Genomic DNA, 24,800 nt, shown 5'->3' with positions numbered 1-24,800 from the left:
TATAATAAAGGCCGTCAGTTATAGCGTGATATGTATCTCTCTAATTTTCTGTTACCCCTCGAAGAAATTATGCTTTAAATTAAAGTGTAAATGATTAATCTGCAATTAATATAATAATATTTTTTACTAAAACAAAGCATTTTTTTAAAATAATATTATTACTGATAATAGAGTCACTGAGCGTTTAAACTTTATGGTCACTAAAGAATATCTTTCTTAATTTATGTAATATCTCAAGAATTTGTCAACAAAAATTTCTCAGATTCATCATGAACAGATCGATTCATTAACAATGTTTAATTTTAAATGCCTCAAACACTCAGAAAAATGAAATGAATCGTTTAAAATAATCGGTCGAAAACAGGTTTAAAAAAAACTACTTAAAAAACGATGTACTTAAAACTATAAGCATATACAAAAAATATATAACTAACATAAATACATTTTACTTACAAAAGCATGCAACTAACCTAAAAATAATTTAAATCGTCCGTTGGTTGTCATGCCAACAATCAGAACAATGCGCATGCGTGGATTTTCTTCGCCAGTTACGTTAACGCAAATGCGTAAATTTTTCTACGCCAGTTGGGGTAACGCTATGCAGATTATACATTTTTAATTTCCTTTATTCTGTGTTATTTTAATTCAAAAGTACTTCAGAATGAATGTGAAACATGGATTAATTAACAATGTTTAATTTTAAATGCATAAAACATTAAGAAAATAAACAGAATCGTTTGAAATAACCCGTCGAAAAATGTTAACCCTAGCCTCATTACTGTTGGGAGAAAAAAACAACTGATGCCTTACTTATTTGGCGGTGGGGAAAATGGAAGATTTTTTTTGGCGGGAAAGTTAGTTTTTAATTAATAATTAAAATTTCAAAAAAAGGGACCCCAGGTGCACATTCCTGACCTCTAAGGTATACATGTACCAAATTTGATAGCTGTATGTCAAATGACCTGGCCTGTAGAGCGCCAACACACACACACACACACACACACACACACACACACATTGAACTTTATTATAAGTACTAGCCGCCTTTGGCGACCAGCCGGTTCGCCAATCTTAATGTTCGTTAAAATTTTAATAATTAAATATTTTATGCAATTTCTACTTTAATAGCTTCTTCATCAAAATATTTTAAAACTTCAAATTTTGATTATCATATAATTCATTCATAATATTATAAAAGCCTTCAGTCATAACGTAATATGTATCTCTCTCATTTTCTGTTAGCACCCGTAGAATTTATGCTTTAAATTAAAGTGGAAAGAATTTATCTTCAATTAATATAATAATATTTTTTACTGAAACAAAGCATTTTTTTATAATCTGATTACTGAAAATAGAGTCACTCAGCGTTTAAACTTTATAGGCACTAAAGAATATCTTTTTTAATTTATGTAATATCTCAAGAGTTGGTCAACAAAAATTTCTTAGATTCATTATGAGCAGATCGATACATTAACAATGTTTAAATTTAAATGCATCAAACACTAAGAAAATAAAACGAATCGTTTTAAATAAACGGTTGAAAACAGGTTTTAAAAAAACTACTTAAAAAACGATGTACTTAAAACTATAAGCATATACAAAAAATATATAACTAACATAAATACAATTTACTTACAAAAGCATGCAACTAACCCAAAAATAATTTAAATCATCCATTGATAACGTTGTCATGGCAACAATCAGAACAGAATGCGCATGCGTGAATTTTCTTCGCCGGTTACGTAACGCAAATACGTGATTTTTTCTACGCCAGTTGGGGTAACGCTATGCGGATTAGAAATTTTTAATTTCCTTTATTCTGTTTTATTTTAATTCAAAAGTACTTCAGAATGAATCTAAATGTTTGATTCATTAAAAATGTTTAATTTTAAATGCATCAAACATTAAGAAAATAAACAGAACCGATTGAAATAATCCGCCGAAAAATTTTAACCCTAGCCTCATTACTGTTGGGAGAAAAAAAAAACTGAAGCCTTTCTCGTTTGGCACTGGGGATAATGGAAGATTTTTTTGGCGGGAAAGTTAGTTTTTAATTAATAATTAAAATTCTAATTAAAAATTCGAAAAAAGAAACCCCAGGTGCACATTCCCAACCTCAAAGGTATACATGTACCAAATTTTGTAGCTGTATGTCAAACGGTCTGGCCTGTAGAGCGCCAACACACACACACACACACATTGAGCTTTATTATAAGTATAGATAGATTAGTGAAAATTCAAGAAATGTTTACTTATTCCTATTCGTAAAATTTCGCACTTAAAATATCTGGACCCTTTTACGATTATACAAAATCCTGACTACAAAAACGATATCAATTCATATATAACCTATATCAAAAAATAATTTTGAAAAATATTTAAATTTATGTCAATGTTTCCAATTTATAACATAAGATCATTTGAAAAGATACAACTAAAAATCAACGACACATATCCGTTATTTTTTATTTCGCAATTGTTTTATAGTTAATTGATACATTATTTATTCTTTAGCATTGTTGTTGCTAGTGTTTGAGAATTAGTTAAGATAGGAGATGGGAGAGGGACAGATTTAGATATTCCAGAAGCATTCAACTCTACAGGCTATTGCCGAAACCGCATTTTGCCTTCATTTCTAAAAGCTTGTTTCACAAACACTCGACATCCTATACAGTTCTGTAACTGAGAGAGGATTTTTTTAAAGTGGTTTCTTAGCAATTTGAAGATATTTCTCAGACACGGATGATATGTCCTTCTTGAATTCGCTACGAAGATCAGAAGAATTTCTGTCTTTACAAAATTTACGATACTATTGTGTTACATTCCGTCAGGTCATAATTCTTCCATTGAAGGAATCAATTACACTGAATATCGATTGGACTTTTACCTTTTACACTACAAAAAGGAATGACAGAAAAAACATTACATCAATCAAGTTTCAATAGCGGGTCAGCCATTGTAAGCAAGTTCAATTCTAATCAAAACCGGAATTGACAAACAATGGTGAGACGGAAAAGAATATATATAAGCAACGAACATAAAATAACATTATCTTTTACCAAAGGTCATTGCCTCTTTATTTTTTTAACCTATCTCGTATGTCAACTATAGAATCGCAGGCTTAGATGAAAACTGAGTCAAATGTAACTTTTTATAGTTTTGAGTTGTAGCAAGTACACAGTTTATTTTTACATGCAAAATTATTTTAAATGCATTAATCAATAAAAAGAAATTGTTCTTAAAAATCAAAATTATCCTAACCAAAATTTGTTTTTTAAATGGGACTTCACATTCATCTCCCTTGAATACTTAGCATAGTTTTAGCCTAAGGCAATGATTTTAATTACTTTTTTCTGTCGAAGTTCATTATCATTTGTTGTTATTTCTCATGTTTTGGAAAAAAGGCGAGGATTAAAAATATTCATCTTCAAATTGCACTTATATTTAAAGCTCATAAATTTTAATTTTGATTTAATTTAATTTTACAAATGTCAGAAAGTTGTATATTTTTATGTCCATGAGAGTGGACCAAAAATCATATTTTTAAAAAATTTGATTCTGATTACTTTGAGACAATTATCACTAGGTACTAGTAATTCACTGATTTTTCTTTCCATTCTGATCAAAATATTTCAAGCGGTTTTAAATACTAAAGTTTTAAAATTTAAGCGAAAAAAAGATGCACAAAAAAAATCATTTTGATGAAGGAATGTAATAGATGATATAGACCTATTTATTATATGTGTGGATTTACTGAGACAATGTCTGGCTAAAAGTGAAGCTTTTATTATGATTTTGTTTCTGGTAAAACACTTTTTGCTTACAATAAGATCTTAGTTGTAGTTGAAGCTTATAAGGCGGTGAGTAAGAGGGCCGTTGTTATCATTGCCGTTAGTTAATTTTTGTATCCTTTCCTTAAAGAAATTTATTTGTAGAATCAAATCGATTATGTTAACGCGCAGGTTAGGATACCTGGTTGGTATGGCGTTGGATTCCCATCCTTTGGATTGTGAATTCGAACCCCGAAGCTATTTTAAGTGCACTAGTACAAGGTGGCTAGTGCACTGATAAGTTCTGTCATATTCACAAAGCCTTTCAAGTCTAGATAATACCATTGGGTGTACTTCATCAGAAGTGGTCTTTCTCGGATTTAGGTCTAAATTACGATCTGAGAATGAAATTTATAAATGATATCTGCTCTGTGAAAAAGGCTGTGAGGCCTGAGGAGCTAAGACACACTCTTGGCCCTAGATGGCTCTACTGAAGCAAGAGACACTTAAAATCGCTTCCAGCATGATAAGTGCTCAATAAACAGCAACAATAACATGTTAACGAGTAACTAAGCGATTGCTAGGAAAGACGATCCTATCAACCAAGTAGTAAGCAGAGTCACTAGTAATTTACTGCAATCGATCCCCCAGCCGATTCGAATAATCCTCGGTAATCGCCGCCCAGCGATTAAGATCCATATTAATTCTCATCAATTTAAGTAACACCAGTCATCACATCTGCAACTGAGGCAAGCATGTAAGCCCTAAGGTCATCAGGGAAAAACAAGACTCTCTGACGAAGGCTCGTATGGGAAAGTCGAACAGTGCAAAATTCTCGAACCTAGTGGACATCCAAACCAAAATTAGAAGAAAAAAAAATTAAACTATTGTTTTCAAGTATAAAGAATGATTGCTGAGTTTTTAGAAAAGCTCATTTTAATTTCGTTAAAAAAATTTCGAGAATAAGAGCATAATTTAACATCAAAAAAACTCTTGAACCTTGAAAAGACTCTTGTACATTGGTTCAAAAAAACTTCCATCACCTATGCACTTAAAATTGTCTTTTATTGTCAATGGTATAACGACTGAATTCATAACTTTAAAGAACCTATTGTTATGAGTGTTAATGACTTTATTCTTAGCATCAACTACTAAGAATGTTAGAAAATGGATACCTGCAGCTATCCCTGGCTCACTCGCAAAGATTTGAAATTTTTAGAAGAGTGATTTTATGTCCCGTAATTAAGACTCAATTTCTTCAATTCACTCTCTAAATATAAATAATAACCTTTCAGAATAATATGCGAATTTTATGTTAACATATCATATGATATAAAAGACCAAGTCTATTAAATTAATCGCTGCTCCTTCACGAACAATAGATGCATCCTCTAATTATGTCGCAATTTGACATCTGGGAGGGGATGAAAATTAGTAACTGGTAAACGTCGGGCTTGAGAATTATATGCAGACTTATAGACAGACTTAGGTTTCAATTTGGAAAGGGAAAAAATGTTTAAATATTTCTAAGCCTTGATGCCAGGTGGGTTAATACACACAATGTGGAAATTTCTGACCAATCTTTAGTATCTTTTGCAGATATAGTGCTAAGATATATACAACGATAACGAGACTGGGTAACAATGGTTCAAAAGACCAAGAAAGATTGTCAGAAAAGGCATCAAACAGGCTGGAGCCGTAACATGACCATTTTGCTAAAAATAATTCTGGACATAGAATAATAGTTAAGAATAATTCTGAGGACTAATTAGTTTTTCCATTTTTTTTCCCGTAGGAAAAATGTATGAATTTTTATTTTCCTTTTAAAAGCATTTGAGAAAAGTGTAAGTTCAACAAATGCATTTTGTGTAGATGGATGGGTATAAGAGAGAGTGCATACACACTACATGTGAGTGCATTTAGAGAGAGTGCATTATGATATGCATACACACACACACACACACACACACACACACACACACACACACACACATATATATATATATATATATATATATATATATATATATATATATATATATATATATATATATATATATCAATGTGTGTGTGTGTGTTGGCGCTCTACAGGCCAGGTCATTTGACATACAGCTATCAAATTTGGTACATGTATACCTTAGAGGTCGGGAATGTGCACCTGGGGTCCCTTTTTTTTGAAATTTTAATTAGAATTTTAATTATTAATTAAAAACTAACTTTCCCGCCAAAAAAATCTTCCATTTTCCCCACCGCCAACTTTTCCGCCAAAAAAAATCTTCCATTTTCCCCACCGCCAAATGAGTAAGGATTCAGTTTCTTTTTTCTCCCAACAGTAATGAGGCTAGAGTTAATATTTTTCGGCGGATTATATTAAACGATTCTGTTTATTTTCTTAATGTTTTATGCATTTAAAAGGAAACATTGTTAATTAATCCATGTTTCAGATTCATTCTGAAGTACTTTTGAATTAAAATAACACAGAATAAAGGAAATTAAAAATGTATAATCTGCATAGCGTTACCCCAACTGGCGTAGAAAAATTCACACATTTGCGTTACCTAACTGGCGAAGAAAATTCACGCATGCGCATTGTTCTGATTGTTGTCATGGCAACCACTTTCAACGGATGATTTAAATTATTTTTAGGTTAGTTGCATGCTTTTGTAAGTAAATTGTATTTATGTTAGTTATATATTTTTTTGCATATGCTTATAGTTTTAAGTACATCGTTTTTTAAGTAGTTTTTTAAACCTGTTTTAGACCGATTATTTTAAACGATTCATTTTATTTTCTTAGTGTTTAATGCATTTAAAATGAAACATTGTTCATTAATCGATCTGTTCATTATGAGTCTGAGAAAATTTTGTTGACAAATTCTTGAGATATTACATAAATTAAGAAAGATATTCTTTAGTGCCCATAAAGTTTAAACGCTCAGTGACTCTATTATCAGTAATCATATTATTAAAAAAATGCTTTGTTTCAGTAAAAAATATTATTATATTAATTGCAGATTAATCCTTTACACTTTAATTTAAAGTATAAATTCTACGAGGGGTAACAGAAAATTAGAGAGATACATATCACGTTATGACTGAAGGCCTTTATAATATTATGAGTGAATTATATGACTATCAAAATTTGAAGTTTTAAAATATTTTGCTGAAGAATCTATTAAAGTTGGAATTGCATAAAATATTTAATTATTAAAATTTTAACGAACATTAAGATTGGCGAACCGGCTGGTCGCCAAAGGTGGCTAGTATATATATATGTACATAAACTAGCTTTACCATGATTACCATGTACATAAACATGCTTTACCATGATAATTGATTGCGTAAAATTATAATCGAATTTTTTATCCATAATTAAGACTTGATGGCTTACTCAACATAGTATTTTTAAGCTTCAAATTTTGATAAGTATTTAACTTTTATTATTTTAGAATTCTTATACATTTTAGTTTGTTAAACAGTACATCCCTACATGTTCTGTCATTGCTCTTAAATTTTGAGATTTAAAGTAAACGAAAAATTCATTCACTTCAACTGATGTAAAAAAAGTCTTGACAATTCCAAGTTTATAAAAAAGAAAATTCATTCAGCATCGAAGTTTTATACATGCTATAGAATGTATTTGATGATTTAGATAATATATTATTACGAATCTGTGATGCTGCATCCCAGCATAGTCGATTCCATCATCAGAAAGACATTTTACAGTCATCTGTATTGGACGGAGTCCGCGTGTCGCGTCGGGGGGAGGCAAACTTGGGGACCATTTGGTGACTTGGCGACGAATTTGCCGACTTTGGTGCCAAAATAGATTATACCCGAAACATCGAGAATTTTCCCGATCCGTCCATTAGGAACCGAGATACGCCTCGAAAGTTCCTGATTAGATGAGAGGCTTCTAGTCCCGCCTCCTGAGACCTATAAAAGGAGGCAGTCTGGCGAGTTCGCAAATTGTACAGACTAAGTCTATGGCAAAGGATACTGACGTGCTCTGATTGGTTTAAGCCTTGGCATCCTTTTGGCAATGTTTTGCACTCATAATAGTCCAGTTTTCGCTTATTTGACTCAAACTTTGTACCATTCATTAGTTTTATGGATGATACGAGTGAATATCAACACGATATAATTTTTATTAATATAATTGTTTTCTCTAAATATTAGTAGTAATACTACTAATACTAATTAATAATAATAATAATAATAAATATTATTAATAATACTAGTAATACAAGTAACTAATGTTGTTTATGCACAGAAGTATAAAAACTATATGAAAGTAATTCCTAAACATATGATGCAGCAATTAAATAATTCTTATTTTTCTATGGTTTTCGTGCCTTTATTAGATAATTTATGCAGTCATTTAAACTTGTTGCTGAACATTTGTTACTTTCCCATCAACTACATATGGGGAGATGATTATGTAATGCCCAAAACGTATAAATATGTAAGCTTGAACGGAATATGTGATTTCGTAGCTAATTTTTTTAGTTATATCAAAATAATATTAAGAAGAAACACATACAAAAAATTTTAATAAATTGTAATTTTTATATTTCCTTAATTTAGGTTTCAGGATTTGATCTTTTCAGCTGTTTATGTGTTCCTGATTAATATTACATGTGAACCGTAAAAAATAGCGGGGGGGGAGAGATAAATCCACAATTTTTATTTATTTTTATAAAAATATATTTCGGTATGGCATCTTTTTGGCAAAACATTGCCAAAAGGATGCCAAGGCTTAAACCAATCAGAGCACGTCGGTATCCTTTGCCATAGACTTAGTCTGTACAATTTGCGAACTCGCGCATTAAACATGTGCAGCAATAATCACATTTCTCTCAGACAATTTGAGTCCATTGTATTTTGATTTGATAATTTTGTTACTTTACAGAAATAACTTTGATAACTGATATTTAACAAACTTATTCAAACTTGGCTTAAAATATCAAATAGAAATTAATTCTGTTTGATTGTTACTTAAAACTGGTTGTTATCTCATTTGCCCGGGTATCATTTTTCCTTCATAATTTAAATCTTCATATTTTTTTTTTTATTTAAGAAAATGAAACTTTATATTGGCAACGCTAAATTATTAGAAATACAGTTTCTAAAACTAGTTATAGCAGAAACGAATGCCGAATAAACGAGGTAAGAAATGTTTGATGATTATAAGTTTAGATTTATATCAATTTTATAGAATTTTATTACATACTCCCAATTTAATATAGAAACAACTGCATTAGAATCTCCAGTTATCCAATATGAGATATATCTCCATATCTCATATTTAGCACGATTAAAGCCTAACGGTTTGTAAAAATTTCACAATTTTGTGATATAATCATACTGCTCTTTTATAAATTATCAACAACTACTACACTTTAATATATGTTGTTATTTTTAATTTCAGGTTCGGGTTCCAAGAAATCTTTGAATATATCCAAGAAATATATATAAAAAAAATAATCTTGAATATATTAAAAAAAAAATCTTGAATATATTAAAAAAAAAAATCTTGAATATATCAAAAAAAAAATCTTGAATATATCAAAAAAAAATCTTGAATATCCAAGAAATCTTTGAAATAATCAGTATATATACACATGGCAGGCACTTTTGTATTGCAAAAGTAAGCCAGTTTCTTGAGTAAAGGAAGATTGATATTGATAATCTATTTGTTATCCATTTTTGATGAGATACATTATATTATATAAGAATAAATAATTTTTGGACCATGTTCAGTGTGATTCAAGGTGTTAGTGAATTATCGCAATTCAATACAATTCGAAATGATTATGAAACGTTCCGACTTCATTACACCTTCACAGTGGTTCTCCTGCTGACTTTCAGTGTCGTTGTCACGTCCACTCAAATCGTTGGAAACCCCATCACTTGCGACTACAAACGCGAGGACTCAATGAAAAAAATTATGAATACTTATTGTTGGATCCACGCAACTTTCTTGAATCCTGCTGCTTTCAACAAGAGTGTAAGTATTAATATAATTTAAAATTCATGCGTTCAGATGACACACAATCGTTCTGTTAAAGCATTCCAAGCCACTTTTTTAAAGTAATAAAATCTCTGCTACGTAATCTTGTTGACAAAGAGCTGACTTGCATGCCTTAAAGAAACGATTATACTAGATTTCTTTACATTTTAAGTAACAATGTTTTTTTTTACAATACTTTAAACGGTACTTACCTGGGAAAACAGATTAAAATAGAATAAATGATTAAACTTGCAGGTATTTTAAGGTTCAGCAGCCCAGTTTTCGATACTTCCGCTAACAATCTATGCTAAATCTAATATTTCTCAAACAATAGCCAAGCATATAGCTATTACCTGCGAAATTTAAGTTTGGTGGCGATGCGCTGTGTTTCTAAGTATAATACAATAAACATATAAAAATCGTAACAGAATTTGTTTTTATTTTATAGGAAAACTCGAACTTCAAAATCTCAAATATTATACAAATAATTGACTTCATTTATGAAAATTCACCTTAAGTTTTTTTTTTTAATTATTCATTTAAAGGTGTATAAATGTCTGGTTTCTCGTCTTCTGCAATGAATTCTGCTTTTAAGTTCCCCAAACGTTTTCCATCGTTAATGATTACAAGTTTTGATAATAAGCAATTTTTAGAGTTATAGTAAAAAACTGGCAGCATTACAGTTTGTGAAAAATCCTAAAAAAATTCAACTTAAGGAAAAGGACATTCATTTTAAGAGACAATATTTTGCCTCCAGCAATTTGAATCAAAATATTGCATATTTGAGTGTAATGGGCTTATATATAAGTTCAAATACAAGAAAAAATATTTGATTATATCTGAAAATATTAATTAAAAATTTGATTCTCTCTTCTATGGTTTTACAAAATTCAAAATGTGGAGCAACTTTGATAAACAGTCATTTTCGCCAAAAAAAATAGTTTATCGCCAAATTTTAGCGAAATGGCCGAAAGTGGAGGGAACGATAGCAATAGCCTAATGGTAGAAAAAGAGTCACTGAAAAATTGCCAGTGAACCAAAAAACCTCGCATGGTATCAAATGACTGCATATCAAAGCTTAGCCAAAAATTCTTCTGAATAAGAAGGAAATTCAAAATTTGTATAGAATAACGTTCTATTCCAGCTGCCAGGTGGAATAATTTTCGATCATAAACATAGCATTTCATTTCCAATACCTATATTTCTTTTCCAGCATATTTGCATCACTTTATTGAATTTACTTATTCATTTTTCTATTATGTTTTGTCTTTAAACATTTTAAATTTCTAACATCAGAAAAAAAAAGAAAAAAATAGACCGAATGAACGATTTTCGAAATTCTATCAAACAATTGTTTAAACCAGTTTTTGAATAAACTAAAAAGAGTGCTCTCCTCGAAACGACCTCGTATACTTCCTAATAAAGGTGTTGTCCCCGTACATTTGTGACGAAATACTGGCGTGAATTTAGTATTTGAGACTATCATGTTATACTTGGCGACATTTTTTTTTGGGGGGGGGGAGATTAATTGGCATGCAGTGAATAAAATCCAAAAATTGAATTATGTTTTAAATGCATTTTTCATTACCGGTTGAGGCCAAAATTTAATAACGAATTACAAATGTCCTCATGAAATCACATACCAAATTTCATATATATTTAAGTCCCTGCGTTTTTGATTTACCGTGTTTACATGATTCTGGAATTATAGACCGACAGACGGTCAACCCATTGATGAATTTGGCTCAACATTTGAAAGGTGACCACCCTATTGATGCTAAATTTATATACCAAATTCTGTCCATCGAGCTCTTTTCTTTTGTACTTATTTTGTTCAATTACATTCGAACAACCAGACTTCTTATGAACGAGTTTTGCTCAAAATTTGGCAATAATCAACAAATTTGATCTTAAAGACCATATACCAAATTTCGTTAGTTCAGAAAGCTTCTGAATTATCTTTGTCACAGATAGACAGACATTTTTTTCTAAAAATGAGCTTCCCAAACTCAGGGAAGTCTAAAAGTAGAGATTTGTCGAAATTTAGTTCGAAATTTTTGACTATTATAATACTTTTTTTATATCTGGCATAGGAAAAGGAAAAACAAGCTTTGCCAAAGAGCTCTACCATCAAACAATTTCATAAAAGGATAAACACATAAAATAATTGCACGTGGGTGGGATGGGACAATTTTGCAACATTTGAGAAACTGCTGGAAAGCATTCCAGACTTCCATTTCAATCGTTTCTAGACAAACAAATATTTGACATTGAAGTTTGAAAGAAGCAAGAATGTCCCGATTTATCATTTTCACCTATCTGGGAAACGTGACGATGACGATGTTTGATCATCGTAAACCTAAATCAAAATTTAATTCCTTTTCTTTTTTATATATACTTTGTTAAATGTATGTGCGATTTTTAATCCGTTTTGTGATTATTTTTACTTACTTGTACACTATAAAATCATTCTTTCATGTTTTCATCTCCATTTGCAATGATTTTCAAACACTCCGTTTGGTTTTCTTCTCTCTCCATATAAAGAACTTTAAATCTAGAATGAGCTGGTTCTTTATTTCAGCCTGAAAAAGTTTCGTGGCCACGAGATGGGTTCAACTGCACTCTACCGCTGCTCCTGTGTCTGAAATTTTTTTAATGACATTTGAAGAATTGCCAAACATCGGCCATCTCGATGGATTGTAGTTCTTTCGAATAGTTCAGTATCATGCATCGTCATTGTTTCTGTAGTGTCAGCAGATTGGCTTCTTTCCTCTAAACAGAAATGGAGCTGTGACTTGATATTTGATTGATCATTCAGAACCCTTTGAGGTGATGGATGGAATTCGACAAATTGGCGTAAGAACCCCATTTGTAAATTTCTTTCACGTTTCGTTAGAAATTCTTTCTGAAGAAGCCTGTTTCATGGTTCGAGTTCAAGTGAATTCAGTAACTACAAAACATAAAGCGCTGGACTGAAAAAAATGTTATTCACAGTTTTTGCTTCTAAACTATAAAATTTCATCAGAAGATTGGCTGTCTGTACTTTCACATGCATGTAACGCAATAACTCATAAACACACTTATCTAAATCAACGAAATGTCTCACCTGGCGATGACAGCAGCAGTTCGGCGTCCCATTTCGGTTTCAGTCTGTCTGAAGAGAGGTGTCCAAAATATACGTCTGCGCAATAAATTCAGTAAAAATGCCATTTGCAGGCAAGAATTCTCTATTTTGTAAATATTGCTCTCTAATGCCATGCAAGGCATTCGGACCAGACACATTTTTTTCAGGAGTGAGGAACGGGTAAGTTTTTTACTGGAAAGTACTCGAGGAAGTTCGAAGAGAATATATATATATATATATATATATATATATATATATATATATATATATATATATATATATATATATATATATATATATATATATATATATATATATATATATATATGTATGTATGTATGTATGTATGTATGTATTTAGTATGACTTCTCCTTTTGCAATTGATATTAAGGAATTGGACGTTATTTTCCGATATATTTTGAAGAACACATTGGAGGCCTTATTATCTAGTTTGGGATATTGGATTTTCATGAATCTAGTTTCATTTTAGAAGACACATTTATGGATGAAACTGCACTTCAAATTTATAAATAAAATTCAGATTTCCAAATAGGATAACCTCATTGGTGTAATATATTTTATTCATCAAGGAATTTCAAACAACATTTTACAATGAACGAAAATTTAAAATGAATCATTTAGAAGTAAGTAATAATATAAGAAACATAACTTTTGAGCGAAAAACGACTGCTGTGGGAAGTTTTAACTAACTACAGAGATAAAACAAAAGTGGAATTCTCCAAAGGGGGTTGTGAGGGACTCCATTCTGCGTTCTAAAGGTACAGTCAGGAGCGTTCCAGATCTGTCAGGTAACAAATGTCAAATGTACTCCTCCTCGCTTCGACTTCACTCATCTTTTCAAGAATTCGACATTCAGAAAATCTTATTCCAAACATTATGTTGGTGAAATCTTATATTTTATTTTATTTCATTCCTTTTCCTTAAACCTAGCTAACTGCCAGAAAATTTTTAATAACTTTTGTTCTAAATATGATATATATTCAAGGATATGATATATATATGATATATATTCTGATATAAAAAAAGGGTCTAAATTATAAAGAATAAAAACAGTTTTTTAAACATTTATCTGGATAGTAAAAGGTAGAGTTAAAGCAGAGATAGTAAAGAGAGTAAGATGTAGAGTCATTGTTTTCTAACCTTTAATCTCTATTATGATAAAACTCCTGGAACCTTAACTGAATTCTGAAGGAATAATAATGAAGATTATTCATGTGTTGTTAAATATTGAATTCAATTATAACACCGAGTTCTTTTTTATTCTTCGAATTGGGCAGTGGATTCCGAAATTAAGTTGGTACGATGTTCGAGCTGTCCAATATTTTCATGAGGTCTACTACAACACTTCTACAACAAGGCCACTTCTGAACAAGAAGCATTTTCTATTCCTATTGTTGACGATGTTTCACTCTACAATGACACTATGAATATTCTATAATATGTGTAGTAAAAGCAGAAAATGTATTAAGCATAATACCTCTATACAATTTTTCAGCTGCATTCAACAGAACAGAACACAATCATAATATTTGCACAAAAAATGGCAAGGACGACGAAATACGTTAGGAGCATTGTTTATTTATGGTCCAACCGAATGTTTATAAAAAATATCATTTTTAGAAAAATATTTTTAACTTTTTTTTTTTCAATTTAAAAGGTTTTTTTTTTTTTTTTTTTTTTTTTTTTTTTTTTTTTTTTTTTTGCAGTTATGTATGTGCTACGCAGAAGGAAATACATGGTGAAAATTGCAAATCGATATCCGCTTTATTTCTGCCTTAGAAAGTAGAGTTTGGGGATAATGGACCTAAGAAGTTTTCTGTCTGTTAGAATTCGCGAACTCAAAAAAAAAATCTCATTCTAAAAGGGTAACTCTTCGATTCCAGATAGAATTTTAATAGCTAAATATTAATAAAAAAGAGTGAAAATTAAATTTGAAAAAATAGTCTTGTTTTATGGTGGTAGGTTCTCGAAAAATAGCGAATATAGTGTTTTTGAATATAACAGGTTTCTGGAAATGAATGTAAATAATTGAGACAAAATGTCTTCAAATTTAGTTTCTCCAATTTTTCTGAAATTCGACCGTTCTAAAATTCAATGTGAATCCATGTAACAGCATTTTTAGAATTGTTTAGAAAAATTTATTTTACCATTTTTCTTTTTTTCTGTTTTCAATTAATTTTGAGCTAATAGAAAAGTACCTATATGCATTTCTCAAGGGTTTGGGGGTTTTTATGACAAAATTAACATTTTTCAAAAAATATTGCATATAACGATCCAAAATTTTTACTAGATTTTTTTTCTTTGAAATGCATGTAAATTGTTATGTAAAATTTAATAAAATGTATTCCATTGAAAAATAGCACAAAAAAATATAAACATTTTTTTTTAATTGACACTTTTTTAAATTATTTTTTATGTGTTTAATGTTTATGAATTTAATAGGTCTCTTTTATATCTACAATTTCCATATTTAGCTTCTTCCTCTCAGATTGAATTTCCTTTTTATTTAAACACGAAAAGCTAATTTTACAACCATTCCCCTTACCTGATCTGATATTCGGAAGCAGTAAAGTTCCCTTACACATCCAATGTGTATTTCTCGTGGCTATTCCAACAACGGCTGGCGCCTGTTCTCCGTCTAGGCCTGAGTGATCATTTTATATCCAGTTCAATCTTATTAATCGCCAGGTTTAATCGTGTTGATTGTGTAGAAATAAATATAGGAAACAATCCTACTCTAGATTATTATATTATTTACAGCAACGAATTAAAATATAAAACATAAAAATGAATCAAGTCTCTTTCGTTCATGGCGAACCACACAGCCCTCGCTCGTCTTCCCTCGTCCCTATCTGTCCAGTACACTTCCTGTTCGTCTCTCTCCTGGTTTTCACCCCCTTGGATACCACGTGACCTTTCCTCTCCTGACTGGCTTGCAACCTTCGTCGTTGGGAGTGGAGGAGCGGGTCTTGCATCTTACAGAAGCCAATACAGTGGAATTATATTAGAAACCAACTTTTCAACCAACTTAAACCAATAAAATTACTTTTATATTCTTTTTTTGTCAAATTACCATTCGATTGCCTATAATGATGGTTATAGGCTGGATATTGTCTACAATTGGAAAATGATTGTAGAGGCTGTTTGGGGCAGAAGACCAACAAGTTTTGGTTATGCAGTTTCTTCTCGGGCCATGATTGTATATTAGAAAAGAGCTTTCTAATTTTAAATCGCATTTTTAACTATGAATATTCTGAAATTTTGAAGTCTTTCCTTAATAATTTCGGAACATGTATTTTAATAAAATCTATCTGTACACCACGATAGAAGTTTTAGAAAATACGCTTTTTAGTGGCTCAATTTTATGTCCTTATAATTTCTTATTCTTCAATATTAATAAATTGTTAAAATATACTAAAGCATATTTTGCAGTAATACTTTACTTTGTTTTAGTTTCTACATTTATATTTGAGAGATTTGCAACAATATTAAATAACATTTTTGCTTGCAATAATTACCTTTGCAATATTAAGTGTAAAAGATACAAGACAAGCATAAGAAAATATGAAATGTATCTTTGTTACGAAATAGAAAGGTATGGGAAACACAAAAAGCAGATTTCATACAAATAATTTGTGGCTTGAAACTTAAGACATTGTTACAAAAACGGTGCGTTTTAATATTAATCCATTAAATCTATTCAGAAATTTCCTTACTAATGTTTTGCTTTCATTGCAGCGTTATTTATTTCAATTAAAAGGTTCACAAGATTTCAGTTGCTTAAAAATCACTCTTTATATTGTTATCTTCTAAGAAAATAATAATGCAAAAAATTAAATATAAAACAAACTATTCTTCGCACGCACCCTACAAACCTTTGTGGAAATTGTCGCAAGCTAATCGATGTAATGGTGCGAATTAAAGTATAATAATTTATCATATATATTGTAATTTATAATCTGATTCAGATAACTCAATCTTTATTTTTATATATTGTAACGTTTCCCCTTTTTCCTCACTTGGTAACTGGCATTCTGGCCAGATATAGCGTCACCCATTTCCCCACACATAGTTGAGTGCCTACGGACCGTCAGATTGGATCCTTTTCACCAATAGAGTCATTGTGTCTGGTCATTTGTTGCATCCAGGTGAAGGGCCACAGATGTTGTCGAAATGATCACTCACCAGAAACCGTTGCATTAACTGTCGAATTCAGATGGACTTTAGCTGGTGTTAGCTGTGAATTGGTTATAATTAACATGTGTTCGGGAAGGGTCAGCTACGAAGATGGATCCTGAACAGACATTCTCACGATCGACTGACGACTATTGAGGAAGTATTCCTGAGAAGCTATTGGGTGATTTGGAACTCAAGTTCACCAATAAGAAAATCAAAGGCGGAGATCTGACGGAAATAAAATACGGTATTTTGTTTTTGTTTGGGAGAAAGAGCGGAGGGAAGAAAAGAGAGCAGTGAGAGAGGCGTCGAAGAAGAATTCGGGGAGACGTCGGTGTCTAAAGAAATTTTCCTGATTTTGTGAGAAACTCCGTGTGATTCGGATTTCTGAGTTAGGATCCACCCGATAAAGATCGGAGGATTTCTGGAGCTCCCCCTGTAGCAGCAGTTTTGAGATAACAGTCTGTTGCCGTCATTTTGGTGTCTATTCTCTAATTTGATAGAGGAACTATTTCATGATTAAACTTTCAACTGCTTTGTGATTTTTGTAAATTATATTAACCTACATCAGAACAAGTTATTTTTGTGCACCTATATAAGGCTGTAAATAAAAGTATTCTTTAGTTACTCTACTCTCCTACTTGATCGGTCAGCATCAAGATATTACAATATCTGTATTTAAAACAGTGAAAAATTTATTTCCTAGCACATTAGAAAAGACTTATTATAGATTTTAAAATTTGCATTTGATTTTTACTGATATAATTTACCGTGCCATTTGACCAGTAACTTCTACCATACTATTGGCGCAGCATGGCCAAATCTGGCCCTTGCGCCAAAAAATCTCAAACTAACTAACTAAATTTATCGTTCAGTCATGATTACCATGCTTAATTACGATTTATAAAAATGTCGATTAGCCATTTCAAACTTGTTGAAGATTCGTGATAAAATTATACTTCACATTGCATTTATTACAATGCATTATTTGTTTAAAGCTTAAGTTAAAAGAAAAATTAAAACAGGATCCATACTATCAACAATTTTTTCAAACAAATCATACTATCCTACTTATTATTATTGCTAACGTCTTTTCAACTCTTACTGTGGTTTTTTTCAACTGTTACTATGTATAAATCAATCGATATTAAATTATCGATCGACAGAGGTTTTTAGGGACTTCAAGTGCTGTAAATTTAGTTACATTAAAGTATACTATTTTAGAAATTCGGAGCACTTTTTTCTCAAAATACAATTTTCTAAGTATTTTCAGATCATTGGCAGCTTTCCCATGTATAAATAGAACTTGACAATTACTCAATCTATAATACTTGTTTCTGGTAATTTCAAAATTAATATAAATAGTAAAGTTATTTTTATTATAGCTTTTAGAATACCTCAGATATAACAACTGCGCTGCTAGCTGTTTTATTTTCCACCTTATTTATTTATTTATTTTTTAATTATTTCACTTTTGTTTTCTATAACTGTTTTTGATGACCAATCGGTTCTCAAGGACTATTAGCTTTGTTGAATATCAATTAAATCTCTCGCATTATTAGATGTTCATTTTCTTTTAGCTAACTACTTTTCAGCATCAAATTCTGATAGATATTAAATCGTGTTAATAGTATTGCAACTTCTCTGTTTATTACATTCACAACCTTCTTATTGGAGTAGAATACTGTGATGCCATACACTAGTAAAAACTTAGCATCTTGTTGATCTATTTCAAACTTGCGGTCTAATGTTCGTCGATCTATTTCAAATTGGTCTTTCGTTGCAATTATATTTTTCTCTTTAATTGCCAACAATGAACAAATCACGCTACTCAATATTTTATGAAATAAGGAAAATAGTTTGAATTTTATTGTTTACTAGCCGCCTTTGGCGATCAGCCGGTTTACCAGTATTACCGTTTGCTACAATTTTCAATTAAGTATTTTAAGTAACTGATCTCTTAATAGCTTCTCAAACAAAAGATTTTTAATCTTCAAATTTTGATAGTCATACCAAACTTATACTGTTGTTTAGATCGTTTCGTTCAATTTACTATATATATTTTCCTAATTTGTTGTCATTTCCGGTAAAACTTCAACTTTAATTTAAAGTGGAAATGCTGAAATTGCAATTAATATAAAGATATTTTTTAATGAAATCAAGCATTTTATTTTATTTATCATCTTTATTGTTATTTATCAATTATTATTATTATTGAATATGAGTACTGCAAACATAATCACTCGGTATTTAAGTCTTATGTGAACTAAAAAATATTTTTCATAATTTATGTAATATCTTAAAGACTAATTCAACAAAAATTTCTGATTCAGCATAAAATTCAGTTTTTAGTTTTGCTTTCAAAAGGATTGAAATGAAATCAATAATAATATTTTGTTCCGGTTTATAACTATATTTCAAAAATTATGAAGTCTAAATTTAATGCAGTAAGGTATCATATTCTGAGAAATATCCTGGGCACACCACATTTTAAATAAATGAATGAATGTTTCTATTTTCCGCGATCAACTAAGCCGAATTTATGAAGTTTTGAATGTTAAAAATTTGGAAAAACTCAACGTTTTCATAATTTTAGGCCAATTAATCTTGAGAAACCTGCGCGCTGATTGGCGTACTTTCTTTGAAACGATCGATGGAAAATCTAAAATTATCCTTTTTTTATTGAATAGTGATATTAAAATTTTCATAAATCAGTCATTTTAAGTGAATGATTTAGTTGATTGGAAATTATCTCTTTTTATTTAAAATATTAGTGTTTCAAGAACATTTTGTTAAACGTGATTTCCACAGCGGAAGCTTTATGTAAAAATCAAAAATTCGTTCTTTATTAGAGCATTTATTCAATCAAGTTACATAAAATATAATCATTTTCCATTTAGACCATTTTAGCAGATCTGTGTCTATTCCTAAAGGTTTACAAATTAGCTGTGTGGCCCTAATTTGAATGGATATCCTGTTCATATTAAACAAAACTTGCTTTAAAATAAAACTGATTTATTGGATTAATAATATAGAGAGTGTAAAAGATCATAAAATAATTTTTCTTGAATTTATTTTTTATAAAAAATATTTCATATTTGTTTCATTTCCTACAGACACGTGCTGAAAATTATATTTTTTTGCAGATTTCATTTCCAAAAAGATTTAATTTATTTTTAACTGGAACTTTAATCAATGTGATGGCAACACTTTGAAAAAAGCTAATTTTTCCCCATGAATGCGAAACGTGGTCGTGCAGCTTAAATTTTATTTTTATTTTGTACGAAAAAAATTGTTGAAAAATATAGTTAAAATATTTATTTAAAAATTAATTAAAAATAAAAACTTAATTTTAAGGTTTAAACATTGGTATCATTTAAAACATAAATTTTTGATCTTTAACTTCATGTAAAAATCTTTTTTGTGCGTTAATATTTTCGGGAGTGATAGCAGAAGCGCGCCAAAAGTTCGCTTAATTTTTAAATAAATAAAATTCTAATTAAAAATTCGAAAAAATAACCCCCAGGTGCACATTCACGGCCTCCAAGGTATACACATGCCAAATGTGGTAGCTGTAGGTTGAATGGTCTGGCCTGTAGAGCGCCAACACACACACATACACACACATTGAGCTTTATTATAAGTATATAGATAATTGAATTACTAATAGTTCAAATCTATTGTCAAAAATTATTCAAAAAAATAGTTAAAATTCGGGAAAAATTGGAAGACATTTAAATTTACAATATCATTAACGAACAGTTTTTTAAATTTTCAAATAATGTAAAAATTATATTTCTGTAATATAATAAAACTTTTGACGCTTATAGCTGAAGAAAGACTAAGTTTTGATGTGTCGATTTTGATAGCTCTAGCTTTACGCATAAGGACGCCGTCACGTACGCAAGCAAATATTTCCTTATAAAAGTATAAAAATTTTAGAAAGTTATGTTATATAAATCGTGAAACTTATATTGCCTTTGCAAAGGCCAATAAATCTTATGATACTTTATATATCAGTTATCGAACAGAATAAATCAATAAAATTCAATATTTTGTATCCGTATGTAAAATATTGTATATAAATGAATTGCATAAATTGTAGAAGCCCTCGTATCAAAAATTGGCTTTGATATTCTAATGTTATACTTCCCTGGGTATTTAATGTCAACAACTCAATAAAAGTCTACTCAAACAACAACTCAACGAGGATTTTTTTTTATTTCGAGGGTCAGTTGAATGTAGGGGAGATTCACAAGGGTTACTGTCCAAAATTAGACATAGATACCGTTCAAAATTTAAATCTGAATGCAATTCTGAATAATTCAAACTTTATAAATAAGAGAAAGATGGGAAACCCCATCACATCTCAAAATACTAGTTGGGAATGTTATTCATCATAAAGTCACATAACAGATCCCCTTTAAAGTGTTAACTTTCTTTATCGATAGTGTTGAAAAGTTATTGTAATGATAAATAAATCATAACTGAAATTTTATGATTCATTAGTTGACGAAATAGGTGTAATGAGTTTATTCTGATCCGTCTTCTTAGGTTGGTTCCGAAGTCCCACATCCTGGCATTGATTCAACACCCGTTTCACCTAATTTCCACTTCTACAAATATTATCAGTGGGTCTACTTCATGTTCTTTCTTCAAGCCATCCTCTTTTACATCCCGAGATGGCTTTGGAAAACCTGGGAAGGAAGGAAGATGGAAACACTGACGGGTGCCTTCGACAATATTCTTGTCAGTGAATTGGAAAAGAAGAAGAAAATGGAATGCTTAATCATATACATAGTGAAGACCTGGAAAATGCACAACTGGTACGCTGCGAAATACATGATTTGTGAACTCTTGTCCCTCATCAACGTCGTCGGTCAGTTATTTATTCTACATCGATTCTTCGATGGGAAATTTTTAAGATTCGGTATAGAAGTGGTGAGATATGCCGTTTCATTCCGGTACTCCTCAGCTTCCGAAGCCACGGGAGAGCAAAGGATGGACCCGAAGATCATGCTGTTTCCTCACGTTACTAGATGCATATTTCGCAAGTATGGAAAAGGGTCGAATATCGAAAATCATGATGCTCTATGTGTTATGACTCTCAATATACTGAACGAAAAATTCTACATATTTTTATGGTTTTGGCTGGTCTTCTTATCTTTATTGACAACCATGGCCTTTATATCGAATCTTCTCTTACTCTTCAGCCCACTTCTGCGTTCACACGTGATATTTATTCGTACTCGTTCCGTAAATCGAAGAACAATCCATGAGCTTCTAAGAAGAGGAACTTTCGGTGACTTTTTTCTTTTGGACCTTCTTAGCTTAAATATGGACCGTTTCTTATTTAAAGACGTCATTACAGAAGTTTCAACTCGACTTCCAGATAAGGATATCATTCTTAAATTTTGATATCACATGAATATTTTATTTATTTATAACAATAAACAGAGAAGGCTTTTGGTGGTTCCTCTTGTTGTAGTCTACTGCCTAGTTTTGAAAGTTTATACACATCATTATTTGAAGCTTCAAACAAGTTAATAAATTTAATTCAAAAGAGCCATCATTTTAAAATACTAAGAATTGTTTTTAATTTTACTATACTTCTTTCACACATTTTTACTCAAATTAATATATCATGAATTCCCTCCCCATTCCCGCATAAGAATGTGGAAGCTAGGTAAAAATCGTGAATGCCATGAACACTTAGATATTTATTTCCGAAGTGCTATACATGAAAATTATGAGGACAGTAGTATATTAAAAAAGACTAGTATTATTAATTGCTTAACATTGGAGAACAGTCATTACGAAATAGCCCACCAGCGAGCTATTTTTTTTCGGGGGGGGGGGGTTGGCAATTAATAACTAGGATGCGATAAAGACACAGGTACAGGAATGGTATGTGTATTCTGTGATGATATAGTAATTGAAAACATAATATATATTTAGGACACCTTTTTTTCTGACCTATTAAGACCAAAATCTGATCTGCATTGTAATCACATGCCAAATTTCATTTATTTAACTCAAGTTGCATTTAAGTTATTGTGTTCACATGCACGTAAAAATATAGACCGACAGATGATTAACGTTTGTTTTTTAGATGAGGTTTAAAATTCGATATAAATCTACAATTTATATGATAAAACTATAAATCCAATTTCAATGATTTTGGTCATTTCGTTTTTGAATGATCGTTTTTACGTGCTTTCAAAAATACGGACCCACAGACGATCGTCATTTTGGTGAATTTGAAAACATATTTGATATAACTCAACTCATTCGTTGCTAACTCTGAGTAGTAATTTTTTTTATTTAGTTTTCTTCATTTTGAAGTTATCGTGCTAGCTTGCATTCGTACACATAAACTTCTTCTGAGGGTTTGATTTGATTATTTATCATATGGCAGCTTGTTGTCTTCACAGAGATTTCCCTCCGAGGGAATTTCATTCAAAAATTGAAAGAATTCTACAAATTTGATATATAAACCAAGTATCAAATTTCAATACATTTTTGAATTATCGTGTTCATAGACAGAGAGACATAATACCAAAAATGTTTTTTTTTTTCACTCAGAAAGATTTGAAGCGCGGAGATTTATCATAATCTCCACTCCGAGTTTTTTGACGAGCCCCATATTTTCTCTTTGTATGCTTCGGGCATGAGAGGAAAAAAAGAAGTGCAGCTGATAGTATAATAGTTTTTTTTTTTATGAGGAGTCAGCAATAACTACATAAATGTTGTGCCATGATAATGACTGTTCTCCAATATTAAGTATTAAGATCTATATTTCGGTCCCAACTGTTGCTTCAAACACCCAAATGAATATTACCTTGCTCTTCAGTTTTCATTATTATTGCAGCTGTAAAGCTCTTTCTGTGCAAATGCTGACTTAAAAACGATAAAAAAAATCCGATTAAAATAAAAAACGCAAGAATTTAATTCATAAGAAACCGTTTATATACTAAAGAAAAGAAATATGTAAGAAAAATATAGAAAGATGTTTTTAAAAAGTACTGTGGAATTTTGAAACAAGTTTTATTCATACGAAAATTCAAATTATAATCTCATTAGAATTTATTAGTGTCTGAAATGGAACGTCTGACGGTCTGTACTTACTCAAGCAGTGATTACAGCTCTTCAACGCAATTATTTCAATAATTGAAATGTGTAATATAATATGGCAATAAAGTTGTCATTCTGTGTTGAATTTTGTTTCAGTCGGTTGAAAAAAAAAGTACCCTAAGTCCATATATGGTTCTCATTATAGTATTACTAAGCACAAGGCTATTATATTCGTAAATCTGAAAATAAATATCTTGGCACACATGATGTTTAAGGCATTGCCCAATGCCCATATTTTTTTTTTATGTGTGTGTGTGTGTGTTTTTTGGAGGGGGGGGTAGTACAGTTTTAGTTCTATTAACGTCCTGTTTTAAAGCAACGCCTAGGACAATTTTTCGTCATTTAGAATCGCGCTCAGATGAACGAGGACAACATCTGAGCTGGCACCCCCATTCCAAACTTCCACACCACACCAGCGGTACTGTGAAGGTTTAGAGGATAACACATTTGTTTTCTCTCCCGTAAATAAATTAGATTTTGTATCTTGATATGCCTGCGTTTGTAAGAGTAAATAAATATATTTGAAGCTTGCTTAACCTTCTAATTTCATCTATAAAATAAAA

At 30.7% G+C, this 24,800-nt stretch overlaps 1 protein-coding gene across 1 annotated transcript; it reads left to right on the top strand.

Annotated features, from left to right (window-relative positions):
• The first annotated feature begins 9,524 nt into the window (after window positions 1-9,524).
• LOC129969027 (innexin shaking-B-like) lies at window positions 9,525-22,521 on the top strand. Its single transcript, XM_056083425.1, has 2 exons — window positions 9,525-9,779; window positions 21,658-22,521. Exons 1-2 carry the CDS (start codon window positions 9,525-9,527, stop codon window positions 22,519-22,521), a joined length of 1,119 nt encoding a protein of 372 aa, XP_055939400.1.
• The last annotated feature ends 2,279 nt before the right edge of the window (window positions 22,522-24,800 follow it).

Source organism: Argiope bruennichi, chromosome 5 (assembly GCF_947563725.1).
Source record: "Argiope bruennichi chromosome 5, qqArgBrue1.1, whole genome shotgun sequence".
Taxonomy (NCBI): domain Eukaryota; kingdom Metazoa; phylum Arthropoda; class Arachnida; order Araneae; family Araneidae; genus Argiope; species Argiope bruennichi.
Note: the sequence above shows the minus strand (reverse complement) of the source record. Positions and strands in the feature narration are given on the sequence as shown.